General features: G+C 36.7%; 1 protein-coding gene across 2 annotated transcripts in view; it reads left to right on the forward strand.

Moving 5' to 3' along the window:
- Positions 1-21231, forward strand: part of LOC146002426 (TLC domain-containing protein 3A) — an 88847-nt gene extending 67616 nt beyond the window's left edge. For both annotated transcript variants that reach the window (XM_083140251.1, XM_083140250.1), the window contains exons 5-6: positions 7754-7882; positions 11705-21231. In XM_083140251.1, the coding sequence (XP_082996377.1) occupies positions 7754-7882; positions 11705-11836 (261 nt within the window). In that variant the 3' untranslated portion in view covers positions 11837-21231. The remainder of the gene's footprint in view (positions 1-7753; positions 7883-11704) is intronic.
- The last annotated feature ends 1706 nt before the right edge of the window (positions 21232-22937 follow it).

Consider the following 22937-nt stretch of genomic DNA (forward strand, 5'->3'; position numbering starts at 1 on the left):
CTTCAGTTAAACTTTTCCGCACAGTTTCCCTATCAATGTTCACTTGGTCTGCTATGGAACTCGGTGCCAGTCGCCGATTTGCATGCACAATTTGACGAATTTTGGCAATGTTTTTGTCCATTTGGCTCGTTACTGGCCACCCTACCCTTTCTTCATCAGTCACTTGTTCTCCCCCCTCAGAAAACCATTTAATCCATTTGTACACCGCTGTTTTCTTCATGGCATTCTCGCCGTACACCTGCACTAACATTTCCTGTATTTCACTCGCACTCTTGCCCAGAAATTTTATGTTTGTTCATTAACGCTGCTGTGAGACACTGAAGTACCAAGGTTACTAAATCTTAGACCTGCTTGTAAAGTGCTGCCCTCAGTGCTAATGATGGCGATTTCGCAAACTTAATTGTCAAACATCATATGTTATTAATAGACCTTGGATTTTTAGGTTCCTAAAATATGTTCTAAAAAAAATCCAGAAGTACGTTCCTAAAAACTTAAAATGGTACAATCTTTCACAAGAATCGTAAGAAATATTAATTTTCTAACCAAATTTTCATTTCTTTACATTATTTTCATAATTATCCACAAATTATTGTGCTGTAAGCAAAAGTTGCTGTCTGGTATGAAAAATAAATTACGTATGTATAATTTGCTGCACAATACCAGGGTTGCTATTCAGAAATTATGCATGAATTTTGGTAAACATGGAAAAGAGGTACAAGCACATGTTTTCTCTGTTCCAATTTTTTCTCCGTAGACGTGAAAAATTGCAACTTTCATTAATCCAAATCCCATCCAAGTTATACATATTTATAAATGCTCTGAGGCAAGTTTTTCACAGTTTAGTTTTTATTTTTTGTTATTGGGGAAGAAAAAGAAAGCTGCATGGAAAATAAAACAGAATTTTCTCAATCCGTTAATTTGTTAGTGTCTTTTGCAGAACAAGCTATCTGACAGATGGAAGATTATTGCAAAATAAGATATCTTGAAGTTAAATTAGATAAATTTTTGGGTACACTGGAATCACACAAACTCTCTATATTGTTAATATACGAGGGTCATCCAGAAAATAAAGACTGGTTATACAAAATGAAAAACACAATATTTATTGGAAAAAACAATTCTGTTATATACCTGAAGCTTCCTTCACTTCACTACATAATCACCTCCTACATTTAAACATTTGTCGTATCTGGGCACGAGCTTCAGAATGCCCACCTAAGTCTTCTAGATGTAATTGTTCTAATAATGTCTGGACATGAATACAAATTATGTAATTCTAAATTATGTAACCTTCTCCACTCACCTGTCTCCTCATCCCTTTTAGGTCCAAATATTTTCCTAAGGATCTTATTTTCAAATACTATCAATTTATGTTCCTCTTTCAATGTAAGGGACCAAGTTTCACACCCATATAATACTACAGGCAAAATTACTGTTTTGTATATTTTAACTTTTAGTTTCTTAGATATTAAATGAGAAGACAAAAGTTTATGAAGAGAGAAGTAACATGCATTTCCTGAATTAAGCCTACTTTTTATTTCCTCTTTAATATAATTTTCATTTGTTAATATTACTCCTAATTATTTGAATTTGGAAACTGGTTCAAACGAGTTGTTATCAATAATTAGATTTTGATTATTACCTAACACTTGGTTTCGGCCTGTAAGCATATATTTAGTTTTCTCTTTGTTAATTTCCAAACCTATCTCTTTAGCAGTTTTGAAAAATATTTTAGTATTATTCTTAATTGTATTTATATCATCCCCTAATAAGAATACATCATCTGCATATGCTAACAACTGAGTCACACTGTTTAATTTTAGTCCTTCGTTAGTTTCTTTTACCTTCCTAACAACATATTCTAAGGCAAAATTAAAGAGCAATGGAGATAATGCATCTCCTTGTTTTAACCCATCATGAAATGTAAATTTGTCAGACACATTAATACCCACACGAATTTTACTTTCTGGTGCATACTTTTATCATACCAACAAGCTTCTTAGGTATTCCAAACTCGACTAATATATTACATAATTTATCTTTTTTGACCGAATCATATCCTTTTTTGAAATCAATGAATAGCTGATGGATATTTTGATTATATTCCCAATTTTTTTTTAAGTGTCTGTCTAATGTGAAAAATTTGATCTGTTACGTTTATATCCACATTGATAATCACCTTTAATTTCATTAGCATATGGGGTTAGTCTTGTTAAAAGAATGTTAGATAATATTTTATATGTTGTTGAGAGTAGAGAAATTCCAATTATGGATTCTTTCAGCTGTTGAGGGATTTCTTCTTAATTCCATATTAAACAAATTAATTTATGAATGTGACATATTAACGAATTTCCACCATATTTAATTAACTCAGCTGGTATTAAATCAATGCCAGGTGCTTTGTTATTCTTTAGCCTTTTAATAGCATCTTTAACTTCAGTCAAGTTAGGTTCTGGAACTAAAGGTTCTGCTGTGTGTACTTCATTTACTTCTGATTTATTTCCTACATGAACATTTAAAAGATCATTAAAGTAGTTCTTCCATCTATTTACAATCTTAATGACAATGAAGTTCGACCAGAAAGAAATACGTGATTAAATGCACAGAGGCATAGGCGGTGGAATGGGTGACCCGCAGAAGTGACGCATGTGTGTAAGAGGAGGCGTGTGAGCAGGCACGAATCGTGATCCCAGCATGTTGCACCCAAGGTCACGTAAAGAACGAAAACGGGGAACTATACGCGTGACATTGAACTTCGACCAGGCACCAGACCCATACGGAAAATTCCAGATAGTGGCGCATTCGACGGAAGCATGACGTCATGGACACGATAAGGGAGTCCGCCGTATATAAGCGTGTGCTGTGCACCGAGGAACCACAGTGCATCATCACCATGGCCAGGGGCAAACCTATCGACAACACCATGAGGAGAAGAGTGGTGGAGTTGCAACGGGATGGACTCAATGAACGCGAAATAGGGCGCCAACTGAACTTACCCAAGTCAACCGTCCACTGCATCATCAAACACCACCAAAATACGGGTACTACAGAGCCAGGTAAGGCCCCCGGTCGAAAACGCCTGCTGAGCGTGCGTGACCTACGGATATTTAGGCGCTATATCCAGACCAACAATCATGTTTCTGTGGCCGAATTACGACTGTGGACTCGAGAACGCTTTCACATTGAAGTGTCAACCAGAACCATTCGCCGTTACCTACAGCGATGCGGTTACCGAGTGTACAAGGCGAAACGTAAACCCTTCCTTTCCATGTTGAACAAAGGCAATCGATTACGGTGGGCACGAATGTACCGGGGATGGACATTTCGGCAGTGGAACAGGGTTTTGTGGATGGACGAATCCATTTTCAATGTTGTGTACGGGAAAATACGGAAAACAGTCATTTGTTGGAAGGAGGAACAGAATGAAGCAAAATGTTATGCACGTCGGGTACAGAAACCTGTGTCAGTGATGGTATGGGGATGCATGACGGCATCTGGGGTTGGCCCACTACACGTCTGTGAGGGCATTGTGAATGCACACGCCTATACACGCATACTGGAGCGGCATCTTCCCACAGTGCGAAGGCACCTGTTCCACAGGCGGCGTCTCATCTTTCAACACGACAATGCCAGGCCTCATACAGCGCGGCTGACAAGAGAATGGTTGACTCGCCATCACGTGCGAACTCTGCCATGGCCACCATCGAGTCCCGACCTCTCGCCCATTGAGAATGTGTGGCGTGTTCTTAAGCGACGTGTGCAACAGAGGGGACCCACGACAGTGGCTGCTCTTATCGCCTGCCTGCAGGAGGAATGGCACCGCATCGATGTGGAATACCTTGAATGACTCATTCGCAGCATGCCCCAACGCATTGCCACAGTTATTCCCCGACAGGGCGGCGTCACACCATGGTAAACAGGATCCCCTCTAACAGTGGTCGAACTTCAATGTCACGTGTAGATGGACGAAAATGTTTTATTTTGTATGGACATCATACATTGCTGCGTTGCAGAGGAAATTTATGTTTTCCTTTGTTCCATGTAGCCTGCTGAATAAAATATGTTCAGCATATGCATGTGTTCTCCTTCTTTCACAACGCACTCCTATATTTGTGACTGGTCGAACTTCATTGTCACTAAGGTTGTAGAATATCACTTAGGTCAGGTAGAAAATCACCGTCTTTATCTTTTATCAAGTTTACTTTAGGTTGCCACACCTTTCTAAATTCATTTACACCTTTATATAAATCTCTGATATTTTTGTTTTTGCTCTTTGTTTCAATTATATAATAGTCAGTTTGTATTTGTATTGTTGCGATCTATTCTAGTAAAATTAATGATAGTATCCTTACTTAGAGGATCTATGACATTGAGCCCCATTTCCACTTGGGTATAACCTGGGTTCAGTGACAGATTTGGGAGAGGAAAGATACTCCTGTGCCATACAATGAACTTCCTTGAGTGTCTCAAGTCTATACAGGGTGTGACACAAACACCTGACATAAAATAATGTTAAAGCATTGTGTAAAATATTTTATTCATGCTGAAAGATACATAACGTGGAGTTTAAGTACATGTATTTGTGATGTTTTTAAGTCCACTTTATGCACTGATAGGTCCGAACCACTGTGTGCCTCCATTGGGTATCGAATATGGGACTCTTTGATTACAAGGCGATGATGTTACCACTATGCTATCAGGGCGATTCCAAACACTGTTCTTTTATAGCTGGAAGAAAACACATTTACCTCTTTGAATGTTCTCTTTGGCCATTGTAATGCTCGACGTCAATTCCTGGATGTTACCTGGACATCTTTCACGTACCTTAAACAGCTGAAGTCACTTCGCTTCTTACATTGACTCTTCTTTATACCACCTTCTAACCTACAGTAAACCAGGTGAGGTGGTCTCTGAAATTTCCATTGTACATCTGTAACTGACTTTGTTGTAATACACACTTCCACTACAACAACAGTGACGTGCCCAAGGGGGGTTGGTGGGGGTTATAACCCCCCCCGGTCCAGTATTCCTAAAAATAGAAAGTCAAGAGTAGGAAAATATGACAAAATGAGGACTGACTACCAAGAAAAAGTATACATAATCCCTCCCTTTCAAAAATCGTGGGCATGCCACTGGATGCTGTACAGACTTATGATTAATTAACTCCAAGCAGTTCACTGTCCTCGCACCACCATTCCCTCGTAGTGGTCATCATCATCATCAACATTCGCCATTCCCTGGCTCTGGCTGGGTCGGCATAGAAGTCTAGCCTTTCCATTTTCTTCTGGTCATCCACCATTCCTCTCTCCCTATGGTGTTCCAATCTTGTCCTCTTCTCCTAACACTCTCCACTATCTGCTCTTTCCACCGACATCTTGGTCTCCCCTTTGGCCTTATTCCCACTCTTTGTGCATTGTAACTCTTACTGGTAGTCTTTCTGCATCCATCCTCTTCATGTGTCCGAACCATCTCATCTGTGCCTGATCTATCCTGTCCTGAAGCTTCACCACACCCACTGTCTGTCGGATCTCCGTATTCCTTATTCTATCCCTTCTAGTCTTCCCCAATACACTCCTTAAAATCTTCATCTCCACTGCCTGCATCTTTCTTTTGTGTCTCTGTCATTGTCCAAGTCTCTGCTCCGTACGTATTATGTACATTCATAGTGGTAATGTACACAAATGTATTTTAAATACCATCAGATGTTTATGTGTAATTTTTTGTAATAAAAATTGTTACTATACTAGGTAACAAAAGTACACTCTGCCTCCAAATAAAGTGAAACAAAAACAAACCCTTGATAATGCATAAATATGTTGTTGCATGTGTACAATCACAGTCATTAGTTGAACATACAAGCAAAGAGCAAATATACAGATATAAAAGAAAAAATAGTTGAATTGGAAATGCATGTCATACGAGGGACATTCGTTGCACAAGTTTGATGCATTTTACTCCATTGCTGATCCATATCCACATATATTTTCAAGTATCTCGGGAAGAAGATTCTTTGGGATCCACGTGCAGTCACTTATGACTCACTACGAAGATCTTTCCACCCATCTGCCTACGAACTGAAGCCATTGTCATACTTCTCCTTCCATTCGTAAACTTGCTAGGGCGGTAATGATCTATAGAGGTATTGAGTTTTAATTTGCCAGAAAATTTGTAAGTTTTAGACTGACAGAGGGCAAGAAACCACTGCTCTTCACTGGTGAAAGTGTGTGAAGGAGGCACCATCTTTAAAAATAACAAAAATGGTGTTGTGAAGCTCACTTGATCAGTGCTGCACCTTTGAGGTCATTTTGTAAATAACAGTTGATACCTGATGTAAATTTGACCTGTATACAGTCAGTCACATAATCTTGATGGGACTTTTAAGGACAATAGAAAGTCAATGGATTCACTACAACCCAGAACTGTACATGCATGTATTTATATTTTTTACTGAGCTTTTGCAATAGCTGAGGGCCATAAACAGTGACAAAAAAAAAAGTAAAGTGCTCCCCTGTGCATAGCACCACGCCATGAAGGCGTATAGGGGACAATAGTAAAAAAAAAATTGAATGAGTGTTGGAAACAATTCACATTTCTAAGTGTCGCAAACATCTGAACATACACACAGAGAGAGAGAGAGAGAGAGAGAGAGAGAGGGGGGGGGGAGGGGAAGGATATATTGCCAAATCCTTCAGCATGTACTTTGCAATTATTATTTTAAGAGTAAATCTTGTGCTTTAATTCTGACATTTTTAGTTATTTAGGCATGCAATGGATTCTGTGATTTAGGGATTGAAAACAGAAAGACAATTGAATGTTTGAAAGTTATCTTTACATTTAGTGTCAGTTAAAATCTTTTGACGACAGACCATACATTTATAGCAAACATGGAATTATATTTTAGTCCTTGTGCTGGCTTTGTCTTGATGTAAGCATTAGCCAACTGTGTGTTGAAAATTAGTACACTCAATGTACGTGTAAAAAACATAATTTCCATTTCTGGATCTGACCAGACAGAGAAATAATGACTTTTTTTTTAAGGTTCTCACATATAGTAGCACCAAGATTTGTGCACTACAGTCTCCCCCATGACTTAAAAATACTGACGCTGCTCCATGCGAGGATTTCAAACTTGGTGGTGGATCTATACAAGAACTAAGACTGTAACACAATGAAACAAGCAGTTATTGGCATTTACTTCTGAATATTCTTAATCTTGGCATAGGTCAGTTTGTTTGGACCTTTGGCACCTTTGATGCACCTCTCCTTTTGCAAAACTGCTATGGTATTCGAAAATCTGAAAAAGACATCAGCTTAGGATTTGTTCCGGAACATTCACCTTAATCTTCATATGGTTTGCTTTTGTTGTCTAGATATTTGCAATAGTTTCGTGGCATCGTAAGCCGTAATATGCTGTGCAGTGCCTACTTGTGGTTGTAACATACAAGAAATGACTATATTGTAATAAACCAAAAGCAATTCACATTCCTAAAATCGAAATAGTATTTATTTGTTAGGAAATTTAAAAACTAATTCAATTGATCTGAATTATTGACTTTTGCCCCACAGGTATTGATGCAGCAACCCGTTGATTACATAGATTTAACCAGTATGCTTTGCTTTGTGGGAAGTCTGTGAAATCACTGGTTGTGTAGCTATCAGGAAAGATCCATCTGTAATATATATGTTTTTTAATACAGGTTATTGTGTGTGTCATTTTGGATTTCTTGTTAATATTTTCGTTTTATCCTCACAGATGAAGTCATCTACACTGTATGTTGTCAATGGTGTTGTCATGCTAGTCACGTTTTTCGTATGCCGTGTTGCAATGTTTCCAGCTGTGTGCTACATGTTCAGTCGTTTCATTGGAAAGCCATTTTGGAGGGTAAGTTCCTTATTCCTTGCTTAATGTTCATTATGCATTGTAATAAGAGGAAGTAATCTTTTTCATTATTCATTCTATATGTACATTATCTTGAACTTTTATGTTTTAATCTTGAATTGTAGGATATGTAGGTCTCATGCTGGTAGCGAACCAGTGTAATTTTTCACCATATTTAGACTGTTGACTGCTACACTATCTGATCTGACCAATCCAAGTTCATGGTTCAGGTGCTGACCTGTTCGTGATTGTGATTGTTCTTTCATACAAGCATTATTCATCACTAAAGTCACTAAAAAGGCAGAAATATAACGTAAAATAAGGAAAATACAAGCAACACCTTCTCCGATATCTTGAACAAGGGAATGGCAGAAACCATAGATTTGGCCTCTGTGTGTTCAAAGTTCCTAAAATATATCATATTTCATGGTATTAACATAAAGTAGAATTTAAGTACAAAGAACTGGGAGTGTATCACTTTTCATTTCTGCAGGACATAACTTTGAGAAAAGCATGTTTGTTTTTCATATATTTATTTGTTTAGGCATACATAGAATAATGAAAATCCATAAATACTAATTACAACAGTACAATACATTAGAAGAAGGAGTTGTTGTTGAGTTGGTGTTTTAAGTCCACTTTATGCACAGTAAGGCTAATCGGGACTGGACCTACAGTTTAAAGTGGGATCCGAACCACTTGTGCCTCCACCGGGTATCGAACCCGGGACCCCTTGATTACAAGGTGGTAACGCAACCACTGCGCCATCGGGGAGGCCCTATTAGAAGAAGGAATTGAGAAAAAGAACTTCACTGATAATTGCATAAAATATACACAATATTATGCAGTACATAATTCAAATATAATAAAATAACATTAGCATAAGTATACATAGATATTGATTGATTTGCTTTATTTTACTTTGCTTTTTGTGCCACTTTTGGCTGATATGCGAAGATTGAGATGAGTTATGACATGATGAAATTGATGGACATTCACAAACATCCATGCCCAGGCTGGCATTCGAACGTGGGACCTCTGGTGTCGTAGAACGATGTGCTAACCACTCCACCATGTATACATCGAGATATACACAGACCTATACATATATATTCGCATATAAAACACACACACGTTCATATGACTTTAAGAAAGCGTGTTTTTTCTCTCTCATCTTTCCAGGGCACTAACTTTGTCGTCACAAAATACAGGGGAAAAATATGTTTCAGATTTTAATGTATGCCTGAACACACTATTTTATACAGCGTGCCCGGCTTATAGCTATAATAAAAGATACATGCACTACAGTTAGGAATACGTGCCACAGTCAAAACCTGTGTATGTATGGTACTGCCATCTGTTGCCATTTACGAAAAACACGAAACTGTCGCGCGTATGTGCATGGTAAACAAACATGGCAGAGTGGACTCCACGGGAGTACAGGTTGGATATATGTCGTGCTACTAAGGGTGCCCGTATAGAAGTGTATTGACGTTGTTAGTAACGGTGACGGATCCAGTCTCTCATTTTGTGATGTGTAATGGCAAGGTATTGTGCATCAGGATACACCTTCATTCCCAATAAATTCTTGGTCAAACAGATTTTGGTACAGTTTCTTTTTTTTATAGCTCTAAGCTGGACACCCTGTATATTTGTTCAAAAGAAATTTGTTATGGTCAAGCAGGAGCCCCCTGCCTCATTTGAGATTGAATGACCTGATAAGAAAAGTAGGCAGTGGATAATGTATGCAGAGAAAAATATCCTTACTATTCCAATTTTTCAGTCTTTTTTTTTTCCACAAAATTAATTTATTATTTTTATTGCAATAACAATGTTAGTAAAAACTACACATGTAGTGACTGAAGTGGCTAACACTATCACTTTGTGGGCCTCCCCCATGGCGCAGTGGTAGCGTCATTGCCTTGTAATCAAGGAGTCCCGGGTTCGATACCCGGTGGAGGCACAAGAGGTTCGGATCCCACTTTAAACTGTAGGTCCAGTCCCGATTAGCCTTACTGTGCATAAAGTGGACTTAAAACACCAACTCAAACCAAACTATCACTTTGTAATCAAGAGATTCTGCTGTTAAAGCACATATTCAGTGATTCAGATCCTGCTTTAGATTGTGTGTAAAGGCAGGTTGGCCTATATGAGCAGAGGGTGCTTTGCACCACGCCATGAAGGCATATAGGGGTGTGGAGTTTCTTTCATATTTCTTTCATGTAAAGGATAACTCCTTTACATTTTGTAGGGGTGTTAAGGGACTTTTGACTCTTCATAGTTCATGTAATGAGGCTTTTATCAGTCACATAGTTACACATATTATTTTGTATCTTCTGATCCCATTGCAGTCCCAGAATGATTTTTCGATATATTTTAGAGTAGGTCATGAGGGACCAAATATTTTTTTTTTCACGATTTTTGATGATGACATGGTTTGAGATATTCAAGGTCAAAGGTCAAGGTCATGTGAGAAAATTATATTTTTATCCAACTGTAGGCTTGTTATATATCACTTGTTCAATTCCCTGTACAATAAGGTTTATTTGAGCTTCCTAGGGGAAATAGGGGCGGAGTTACAACACATTTAGTACAGCTAAGCAGGCTCAAAAAGGGCAATTTATGCGAACTTTGACCTTGAATAATTTTAAAATTACAAGACGCACGAGACTCAAAATTTTCATAGTTGCTAAGTTCCATGCATAGTTTCAACTCTCCAAATTTCATGAAAATCGGAGATGTCAGGTTGGAAATTGCACATATCTGTGTTGATTTGGCATGGAATGACTCTTATGCAGCATAGGTAAAAATAGTTAGTACTTGTGGAAAGAAAAACTTGACAAGTTTCTTCTTGCAAAATTACCAAGTTACATCCCTTGTACAAAAGTTATAAAATTTCAAACTCTAGAAATGTTGAGTGGTTAGCACACCATGCTACGATGCCAGGGGTCCCTGGTTCGAATCCCACCCTGGGCATGGGTGTTCTTTGTGAACATCATATCATCACTCATCCTCATCTTCGCAATTAGCCAAAAGTAACAGAAAATCAAAGTAAAATAAAACAAATCAACAATAAATCTAGAATAAAAATGTTGTATGCGTAAGGGTAAAATCACAGTGAAGCACATCCCTCATTGCTCATCGCCAGAAACTCGCAGGGACAAGTTTCCGGTAATTCAAAACCATGGAGTCAAATGGGGGAAAACATGGTGGGGCCCCGCTCATCGCAAGATGTTCCCAGGATGAAACACGGTTTGATCTTGGGTCCCTTGTTTCAAGTGGAAGGTTCTGCGATTGGTCCACTCAAGGTTACTTCTCCCCTTTGTGGAAGACACCCTCCTCTTTTCCCGCTCAACAGAAAGAATGGGTACCAGTTCGAGTGGGAGAGGCTTGTTCTAGGTGCCTGTCCGACATCATTCATTATTTCCTGACATTTTTATGGCTTGACCGGGCTCCATTCGATGAGCAAGGGTCCTTGTGCCGCACTGTGTTTTTACCCTAACACTACATAAGCAGGGAATCAAATTTCTCTCAGATTCTCTTATAGCATGTTGGATATGTGATATGCACAAGAACATCAGATGCTGTCTTTGCAAGTGTAACTACCATCACATGAATTTTTGTCCAAGATATAAGTGTGTTTGGGAGGAATTTGATTCCCTTCATGTGCCATGTTATGCATGTAACAAACACTGGACAAGTATTAATTGCGTTTACCTCGAATATGAATGAAAAAATATTGAATCCAGGAACATCATTTTGACCTACCCTGTGTTGATGTGACCCTATAAAATTTATTTTTTTGTGTACATTACTTTTATGCAGGCTGTATGGTCGTTACCCACTTCATGCAAAACTGGAATCATGGTCATGATGCTCCCGCAAGTATACTGGTTCATCCTGATGGTGCATGGTGCAATCAAAGTCTTTATCCTGAAACCCAAGCTGTCAAGTTGATCTGGAGGAGAGAACTGAAGCACTGCCAATAAGAATTCCAAAGACTGTGTATTCCAGAATGTGTAGGAAGTGGTCCTGTCGTAAATATGTACTTGCCTGCAAAAGAAAAAAAGAAGGTATATCATTTCTGTAGGTGTCGAGAAAGAAATCTTGTATGCAGAATCAAATGTATGCTTGGCAAATTTTTGTGTGTCCTCCATAATTTCGTGCCATGTAATCATTACGATAGGGGATTTATGCAGAAGAATATCATGGCACGTCGCTTAATGGTTTGCTCACTACAATCAGTTCATAAAGCAAAATGTCCTAGCATCAATAGAAAGGATAAAAGTAGGAAAAAAATTGCAAAGAATGTTAGAAAGAGTAGTTAGGAGGGGAGGGGATTAATAAAATCAACTAATGTGTCTGTGATGCTTATATGAACACCAGTATAAGTAGCTCTGGTCAGTATTTACTTTTGTTAATGTATCGTTGGACCTTTTTCTTGTCAGAATAGAGCTTTCCTCATTTGTTGTTTAATGTTATAATGCTAAGTGTGTCTATGTGCACTGTTTATTACTGGATAGCATGTGCAATTTTTTTTCTTTTTTATTACGAAAACTTGGAAGGAATATACATTCTGTTTTTCTTTTTTTTGCATAAGATCTGTTGTTCGTTTGTCTGCGAGTTCTTATTTTTTAAACTGTTACTAATTTCGGGTTTCAAAAGAGAATTGTCTGGAGTATGTTGTAGCCTTATGGTTTAAAACGGTATAATACAGCTATGCATATAAGCATACATTTTATTTTTTGTTTGTTTTTGTTTGCTAATTAAGGCAATCACATTATGAGAATAATTATTATTGATTATTTCTTATTACCAGGTGAACCATATATAGAAGTGTAATAATTTTCAGGAATATTTTTATATGTCTAGTCTACCACAAGAATACTAACAGAATTACTAACTAAATCGCATTATATTTCAGAATTTGAATTGATAGGGACACCAGTCATTTCTATTATTTGCTCAATCTTTAAGAAGAAATCCAAAGTCTTTAATATAAAGGTTTTTGAGCTTTAACTTGTTTTGTCAATATCTACGAACTACATGGTATAAATATATTTTTTGACAGAAGATTTGCATATATTGGCAATTTGCTATCGAAAGAGTTACTGTTAAAGTGGAACTGTGAGTGAATGAATCCATTTGTACGCAAAGCATTTTTATTGCAATTTTTAGTGGTAGTGTTATTTTACGTTGCAATTCCTAGCAATCTGCTACTTAGAGCAGTTGTATTATTTAGAAAAAATAATTCTATAGATAGGTAAGGAATAAATTTATCTATGTCTACTTACATAAGCAAGTTAAAATATTTAGTGACAATTTTTTGTGCTTGTCATTTTATTGTTCAACTTGTTCAGCATTTCTCTTTGTTTTCAAGGTGGAGGTTCAAAATTGAACCACAGATGTAATAAAAATCTAATTTTTTTAGTTAGCTTTACTGTGATATCTGTATATCTTACACTATTTCAGTCGGTTGTGTTAGAAACTTCTGTAAGGCTGTTTTTTCGGTGTCCCATTGTTAGATGTTTGATTTACATCTTACTTAAAGTTTAGTGTAAGCCTGTGAACAACAGGCACTAATTTGACTGAAGCGCTATCAGTGTTTCCAGTGTGGGACATGCTAGTAAATATAATCGAGGAATATGTACCTAATTTAAAATAATTATCAGGAATATCCCTGCTAATGTTTAAATTATAAAATATATTTTTTGAGTACCAAAAATTTGAGAAGAAAAACTGTTTTTTTTCTTTAGATGAACTTGGGCACCAAAAGCAGCGGCATATTGGTACATTTATACAGTAGAAATAACATATATTTAAAGAAAATTTCATAAAATGTATATTTTAATAGAGATCATTAACTGGCTACTAATCAAGTCGACATCGCATTAGTAGTGGGTAGAATGGAGTTGGTCAAGGATTACGATGGAACATTATTGTTGCATAGTAAGTGAAGTTTGTCACATGCATGTATTGCAACAATGTGGTTAAATAGTCACGCTTATTACTGTTAGGTAAACAATTTTGCTTACTGTGGATATTTCAGTCGTGGCAGTTAGAGTGATTGGCGTATCATATTGATGCTCCTCAGCGCATAGTAAAATTACGGCTTCTATTCTGGTTATGCTGTAGGAACTTGTGCCATATATTGAATATTTTTTCAGATTACTTGACAGTTTTTCATCTGCATTTTCTGTAACGGGAGAACAACACACTTAATTCTTACAATATGACAAGTGGTGAAACTCCTTTTTACCTGCTGGCCCCCGTGGCAGAGGGGTTAGCATATCGTGCTATGACGCCAGGATTCCCGGGTTGAGCATGAATGTTTATGAGTGTCCATTCGTCAATTTCATCATATCATCACTCATCCCCATCTTCGCAAATTAGCCAAAAGTGGCATAAAAGGCGAAGTAAAATAAAGCAAATCAATCAATGAATTCTTTTTAACTAGTTTCCCCGATGATGTTGTGTAACAATTGTAATCAAGGGGTCCCAGGTACGATACCCAGTGGAGGCACATAGCGGTTTGGATCCGACTTTAAACTCTAGATCCAGTTCTAATTAGCCTATGTGTACATAAAGTGGACTTAAAACTAGGAATGGCCAAATCCGGATAAAATTTCAAATATCCAAATATTAGATATTCTGATATCCAGATGCATGGATTTTCTAGACCAGTGGTTTCCAACTTCAAATGGTCCGAGGGCCAAAATTATATCCAGCATTTGATTGACGGGCCGCATTTGGGGGGGGGGGGGATTAAAAATTACAAAAATGTAAGTACTGAACTGAAAATGTAGTACTTTCGCATGACCTAAATTTCTTAAATGAGGCAATAAAAACAATGGAATCACAAATCAAAATTGTATAATTACAATTTATTTCACAAAAACCCAATACTTATGGATGAATTTAAAGAAATGAAAAACACACCATACAAATAAGAATCCTTCATACTAAGTGTTCAATGTGAAAATTGAGGCCGATCTGCTTCTTTTATTAAAGTTGGAATGTCCACTTGAATTTCTGTATTTGAAAGTCTCAAAAGGTGAAGCAGTGAAGAATCTGCGTAGCGGTTCTTTATGAACTTCATTGAAGAAAAAACACTTTCACACATGCATGTGCTGCTGCACATTGATGTCATTCTTTGCCCAAAACTACGAAGGTTTCGAAAGCGTTCCTTTGAAAGGTATTTGAAAAACTCTCATCGCCTTGCAAATCACACAATTCAATTTGGAGAGAAGCTTCTTGTTCTTCGATGTTAACTCCAAGAGGATTGCTAAATAGCTGGATGCTGCTCATTTCATATGACCCATGTCGATATTTGCACAACCTTTAACAATCAGTCACAGTACAATCCGAGTTGGGACACTGGAAATCTCTTGGTACTTCGTGCGTAGTAAAACAGATCTCTATACCACCGCTCTGCAGTTTGTTTCTAAGACAAAGAGTGAAGCCAGAGGTGAAGCCTTCGCGGAAGCGGGACAAGTTCATTCTGCGTAGCAAAGAGGTGGGAAGCAGGCGAGTCAACCACTTTTGTTTCATGTCTTCTTCATGCACTTTTGGCCTTTGCAGACAGTTGCAATAAATTTTATAACAGCTAAGAAAAATTATACAAAGCTGGAGTAAGAAATCATTGTTTTCAGTTAATTTCAAGCTACATTTTATATCCTGTGTTTTTTTATATAAACATTTCATGAAAATGGCTGAAATTTAGGGCCAAAACTTATATTTGCACTTCAACAAAAATTATAGCTCTCTGCAAATGCATTTTTCATTTTGTTTACCAAGATTTGAATCCCAATATATCTGGTGGGGGGACATAATAAAAATTTGATATTTACAACATAAATAGCACTCAGTAAGGGGTTCCTGTAAAAAAAATGAGTTGGATATTCCTTGGATAATAAAGTTAGAATAGGGGAAGTTGGTCAAAAACAGCCAAATTTAATTGTTACTAGTTATAAAGAAACCTGTACTTTACACATCGTGGTTAGTAATGGGCTTACTATGCTATTCCTACGATGTAACTAATAAGTTCAATAATTCTAATTACATGCTGGTTTATTATATATTTATTTGGAAGATAACTTCACGAGATAACCGCGGAATTACATGAATGCAAATCAGTAATTTCATTTTAAAAATAACAGAAAATATGCAACACTAATGTTCCAATTGATGTCCTTGAATTTTGGTACATGCTGAGAAATTAAATTTTTAATAAATAAAGTAATAAGACATTATACTGATTTAATTACGAGTATCATGAACTGATTTATATGTTTAAAAATGTTTGAAATTTTTTTTACAGTTCAAAATATTCTTGTACTTTTCTGCCCAATTGATCGAAAATACTAATAAAAGAATTTTCATTGTAGGTACAACAGGTGTGGGTTGTTACAGATTGAGCATAATAATTATGTGTTTGTAGAATGATTGAGCATTTACAAGAGAATAACAAATATCTTCTATTTTTTCATAGTTAAAAGTTACCAGCTGCAGTCTGCAGATCAACGAATTCGTTTACACGTGTGTCTGATACTCAGGAAATGCAAGAATCAATTTGAAAAGTCTGATGACTAGTCATACCTATTCCATAATAATTCTAATTCACTAGTCGTACCTATTCCATAATAATTCTAATTTACTTACAATCATTCCAAGTGTAAATGATATAAAACAACAAAGTAACAATAAAACTGATGCGGCGTAAAAATTGAACTGGTGGGTTCAAGTTATCACATTTTACGAATTGAACTTTTGGACCTCTATAATGGCGTAGTGGTGATGCCGTCACCTTCTAATCATGGGGTCCCAGGTTTGATATCTGATGAAGGCACCTTGCACAGCAGTTCGGATCTCACTTTAAAGTCTAGGTCCAGTTTCAATTAGCATATCTGTGCATCAAGTGGGCTTAAGGGCAGGAGGAACAGTTTGTGTCCAGCCAGATGCGAGGAATCTAAACTGCTCCCCCACCCCAACCTTGCCTCGCAATGAGTTGGGGAAAGAGAGAGCTCTGCGCTGGATGGTCGTAGGAGGAGGAGAAAATGTAGCATTACGCTTGTGGAAGCATTATTTTACTTGTTCTCTTGGGAATACCAAACTTCCAATGGTGTAGAAAAGCACATGAACAGAAAGAGAACATACAGAAGATTTGATTTGTCATAGAAAAAAGTCTAAAACTCTCATTTGATTAGCGGTGACTTGAAGTTGTTGTGGTTTTCTCTCCATAAGAAATGAATGGGAATCTAAAAATTCTTATATATTATATTTTTCAAAAATTGCATCCAATTTAGTAATCAACTTGAAAAACCACTTCCATTTGCAACATGGGGGAAAATTCATACTCTCTTGTATAGTCTGGTTTCTTTGTAGCGGTGCCCATTCAACGATGTTGAAATACATGCACACCTGGTGCTAAAGTGCCACTCTTCACCATAAAACAAAAACTGAAACGAGATGTACTTTTATCTCTCTTCGTACTTTTGTACACTTCAAATGTCCAAACAAAGCATTTCAAAAATTATCAAAATGTAAATGAAAACTTGAAACACTTAAAAAAAATGTTTCAGGAATGTTTTCCAAGACTTTGAACATGCAGTCAAGAGTATTTCTTCATGAAAATAGCATTTATAAATAATAATAATTACCGAGACGGTAAATCTTAACCTCCTTTGTGCAATACTCAGATCTTCTGACCATTTTATGCTATAAAATATGCATAAATAGTTTTGTACTGTAAAAAGAATTGAACATAATGCCATGAAATAATATTTCCAAGAAGTAAATGCTAAACTTAAGTGCAACACTCAGGGTAACCTTATTTTCATAAATTATTTATACTATTTTATATTGACGAAATGACATTTAGCAATTTTTGCATAAAATTCCAATTTTGGTGCCCAAGTTTGTAGTAAATTCTTTGTATAGAACAAAATATAGAATGTAGTAAAAATGTCGCTAATAGTAATGAAGAAAACTGGTATAGTTATGTATATTTTTGTATGTAGCAACTTGTATACATGAATGTTATTACTTTTTAGTCTTCCTCAAGTGTTTTTATTGTCAATTGTATTTGTCAAGCTAGTCTTACCTCTGTAGGATGTTGTTTCTATCCCAATAAATATTGTTGTCTATTTTAATATGTTGTGTACAAACATAGTAAGTGTGTATGTTAAAAGTACTATCATGTTGCTTCCACAGTTGAAGTCTGGAATTTGGTGCTTTTGCTAAATTTCCAGTATTCTAATGTGCATTGTTGTTTGTTTGGTAGCAAATGTGAGATTGTGTGTCAAAATGTATAATAGGCTTGACCTATTGAACTGATAATCAACCAAAATATAGGATATGCACTAGTTTTTTAATTCCAGCAAGATATATCCATGTATACACCCTCTTTTTTTGGATGAAAAAGCCGTTTTATGTTGGGGGATTATGTGTGTATTAACTAAGGTTGAGCCAATACTGATGTAATTTATTTACTGATACTTTTCCGGTATTTTGCTCTTTCATAGTGTCATAGGTGTGAAATACAGGTGCGTCTTATACACTGATACTCAGTTTTTTTTATTTCCTCCATTTCTGGAAATTTTCTCTGTTCTAAGTTAGACCATTTCCTCGCGGTGTGTGGCGAAGAAGATTAAAATGTATTCTTTCCTAGTTAGATTAGATAAGTTATTTTTTTAAAGTAGTCTTGCATATTACTTTATATTTGAAATACTGTACATTATTATATAATATTAAATGATAAAGCTTTTTCCTCAAAAATGTGTCCAAAAAAGATTATACGCTGGCAAATATGATAACTCTTTGTAAATTGATGCATATAATTAGTAAAATAAATGGATACAAATATTAATCATTATTTTGAACAACTTTTAATTATTACAATTTTTAAGCATGAGTATCGGTGGGATTCGGTGAAAGTATCGACACTGGTATTGGCTCAGCCTAAATATTAACCCTTTTGGCCCTGGTTGTGTTGCTGTTGTACACTTCATGTAAAATTCCCTCACTGTGGGAAGGGGCAATTTTTTGAGGGGGTTAGGTATTGAAAGGCTCTCTTCGCTAGCATTGCAATATCATGGAGAGGCCTGTACCGTGGCAATATTAGCAGGATGAGAGAATGCATGGTATGTCCTGAGAAACGTGAGAGATTGTAAATTCCATGTTTTTGAAGGTAATTTATTACACAAGGTTATTCAAAAAAGAAGCAGCACATTAAAAATATTTATTGTGGGTACATGGTAAAGGATACAAACATGTGCTATGCGTAGAGGCATGCGAATTTCGTTTTTGATGAAAACACGAAATATGAAATAACATGCTGTAATGTTCATTTTTCATGTTTCTGAAATGGGTGAGGTGCATTTTCCTACCCTGTTTTGTCACAAAGAAATGCGAAATATACTCTTAAACACGAAATTTACCATTTATATACCAACGCGACACTTTCTGAAGTCTGAAGTATCCTGTGAGTTATGCAATTCACGGAAAATTGATCAATTCTGCTGTAAATATTTGAGAAGCAAAAATGGACCCCTTTACACAGGAATAAACTTAATACTCTGGTAAATACATAAATGTGCTATTAGAAGGGATAAGTTTATTTCGTGTAATAAGTGCAGTTTTTGAATCAAATTTTGAATTATATTCACAATTTTAAAACCAAAATGTCATCTTATATAGCACTTTTGATGTGATTATTCACAGCTATAACACCGAAATTTTATTTTATTTACCGCTTTTGAACCCGAAATCAACTGTTTTTGTACCGAAATTTTGCTTTATTTACCAAAAATATGTGCCTCTAGCTATGCACCACCAGAGAGAGAGTACGAATTAATGTTTTAAGGCATTCAATATGAACATCGTGTGTGAGGCAACAACCTCGAAACAATCGAGTTCATTCCACATACGCTTCTACAGTTATGGACTTAAGAGCTGCAACAATTAGATGCTTCCGGTAATTGATATTTACAGGTAGAGTTGGGATGTAAACAGTGTCTTTTATGTACCCCCAGAGATGAAATCACAGTGGGTGATCGGAGACCTGGGCAGCCACCAACGATGCACAAAGCTATGGTGCCCAGTCCAATTCAGCATCCTGGAACACAGAATGACTTCTCCCCCGGGAGTTGCCTTAGTACTTTCATCAGCTTCAGCACTGCTGCATCTAATAGAAATTCTATGTGGGTTATTAAGGCTGGATCTTTTGCCGATGCTAGGGTTTCCATTTTTAGAATTTTCCTCTTCTTTTGAAAAAAAACACTATGATATTCCAAAATCTGAAAAATTACATGATTAGAATTCATTCTAGAGCATTCACGTGAATCTTCATGTGGTTATCAATAGTTTAATAGATTTATGTAGCCACGAAAGTATAGGCAACAGTGCAAGCAAGAAGGAATTCTAGTAAAACTGCATCTACATTGTGTTTGAAGAGACACCCGCGACTGTTAGACCTGAGGCAGAGCTTGGTGGTTTACGTATCATGCATTCTAACTCATCCTGACAAATATGATGTGTTATTGCCACATCCAACTTGTAGTGATAATGCATGTGGTGGTAATTGCCTCTGTGTGAACACGTACATAAGGCCATGCCAACATTTATTGTGCGACACTGAACTCAATATGTCTCATAACTGTTCCCAATCCACAATTATCTTGCATTTAGATCTTGTAGCATATTTGTATGCTTCACAAAAGTCCGTCAGGAAATAGTGGCTCTGCTATCCCCCCCATCTTAAAATTACTGCTTCCCATTCATCAGAAATGAACGACTGCCTTGCAAGATCTCATGTGTAGGTTTGATATGAACTGATGCGAACTATATATTCCAATAGACTAACATTTCTATACATGCACTGGTTAATGATATATTTTGCATTTATCACCCCTATTTGATAATGCTTTTAATACCAGTGTGACCAAATACAGATCTCAAATTCCATTAAATATATAATACTTGGACCAAAAATAATACTTGTATCATTTTGTACTTCAACCAGGATGAAGTACAAGGGCCAAAAGGATTAAATTGTTATTAGATGCGTATGAGGTACTCGTCATTAAAAAAATAACCAAATTCTTACAATTCAGCATATGGGTGTACCGTTTAATATATTCTACATCACTGCAATTCCATGTATTGTATGAATTATAAAACACAATATTTATGTTGTGCTGTATCCTTAGTTTCTAAACTGCAAAGGTAAGGGCAATTGATAAGAAGAAATAAAAACCCAATTGTAGCATTTACCCTTCATAAAATATTTCTTATGTAAGCAATTGTGTACATGGTAGTGATTTGCCCTTAAAATCTTACCTTCTTCATTGTGAATGCACTTTAGCAATAAAATGTTGTTTTCTATTTGAGATTGTAATTTATTTCTGCAAATACCGTAACCTTGTAGTTCTTATATGCAGCATCTTGGCTAGTTTTGGAAGCTACAGATATTAAATTTCTAGAGTTGAAAGCAGTAGTGTATGCAGGATTTCATCAAGGGGGGTGTTATTTCGAAAACTTTCTACAAATTCACATTACCATTGTTTTATTATAATTCTTATTAATTAATTAATTAGTTTAATTACTACTAATGCAGCTGCTATTTATGAAAGAAATAGAACAAAATTACATTTCTTTTGTTTCTTTGTTACAAAATAATCGTCTAGTCAACGGTTATTTGTATATGATAAGTGAGACATTTTAAGTGTGAAGAAAATCCATAAAACAAGCAAATATATTAAATTTATTGAAACAATCGAAATATGAAACTCATTCAAGGAGTCGCGCTGGTCTAGTCTGACAACTTCGTGGGATATCCAGTTTCGATTCCCGGAATTGGTTGGAATTTATCCAGCCTCGTCTCCGCACCCAGCCTCATAGCAATGGGTACCTGACAGCAATCCTGGGGGATGAAGGCTGCCGGAGCATGGTGCTGATCACATCACCTGCAAAATAGTTCGAGATCGAGAATCTTTGGGGCCCACCACACCACTACGTGTGCCTTCATGGCAGGGTGCTATATGCAGGGGGGAATTTACATTACCTTTACCTATGGAACTCGCCCAGGATGATGAAGAAGCGCGAGAATACATGTTGCTAAATTCCACTGAGTCTATGTTTTCGTTGAAAAGTAAGTTTATAGACATTCCAACACATTTATCACTTCTAGGTGATTCACAAAGCATTTCTTCAACATTATTTAATGATGTGGATGTAGACTCAGCATCACTTGAGAGTTCACAAGGAGATGTGAAATCAGTACCGGGAAGAACGTTTGCAATAAGGTCGGCACACTGCGACGAAGCAAGGAATTTTCACAATTCTCGCGAGAGTCACTACGAGACTTTTTGCAAAAATAAATTGCAAAATTGAACTTTGCGGCCGCTTAGATTGTGTTTGGAATGTTGTGTTTTTCTTCATGCTGCATGGGAATAATAAATCAAACATATAACAGATCTTTGAATGATAAATTCACCATTTTTAATTTTTTTCTACAGCATTTTCCATATTATTTCAAAAGCTCAAGGGGGGGTTAAACCCGGTAAACCCCCCCTTGCGTACGCCACTGGTTGAAAGTACTTTGAATTATGAATGAGTTGCAATACAGATTTTCATGTTGAAGTATTGGACTTTTAACCATTTTAAGTTTCTATATATCTACGTTTGAAGAGCCACAGTGGTGTAGCCAGTAGGGCATCTGACTGTCATGTGGGAGACCCAGCTTCGATTCCCATGGTGGCTGATCTAAGGTCAGAATTTTTCCAGCTTTGCCCCCACATAAAGTAGGTCTGGTGCTCACCCATTGATTTGAAGCTGGGTGAGCCCCGGAGCCACTTTATACTGGAGCATGGTGCTGATCACATCACCTCCAAAATGACAAAGATCAATACGGCACCTTACTCCCACACCCCCTAATTGTGCCTTCATGGAATGGTGCTACATGCACAGGGAACTTACCTTACACTTACACTGATTCTGTTAACATCCTCATGCCTGGTTCGCTCAACCATCGTTAAAATGTTCTTAACGAGTTGTTAGT

The sequence above is a fragment of the Lepisma saccharinum genome, chromosome 18 (genome assembly GCF_977018435.1).
Source record: "Lepisma saccharinum chromosome 18, izLepSacc3.1, whole genome shotgun sequence".
NCBI classification, from domain to species: domain Eukaryota; kingdom Metazoa; phylum Arthropoda; class Insecta; order Zygentoma; family Lepismatidae; genus Lepisma; species Lepisma saccharinum.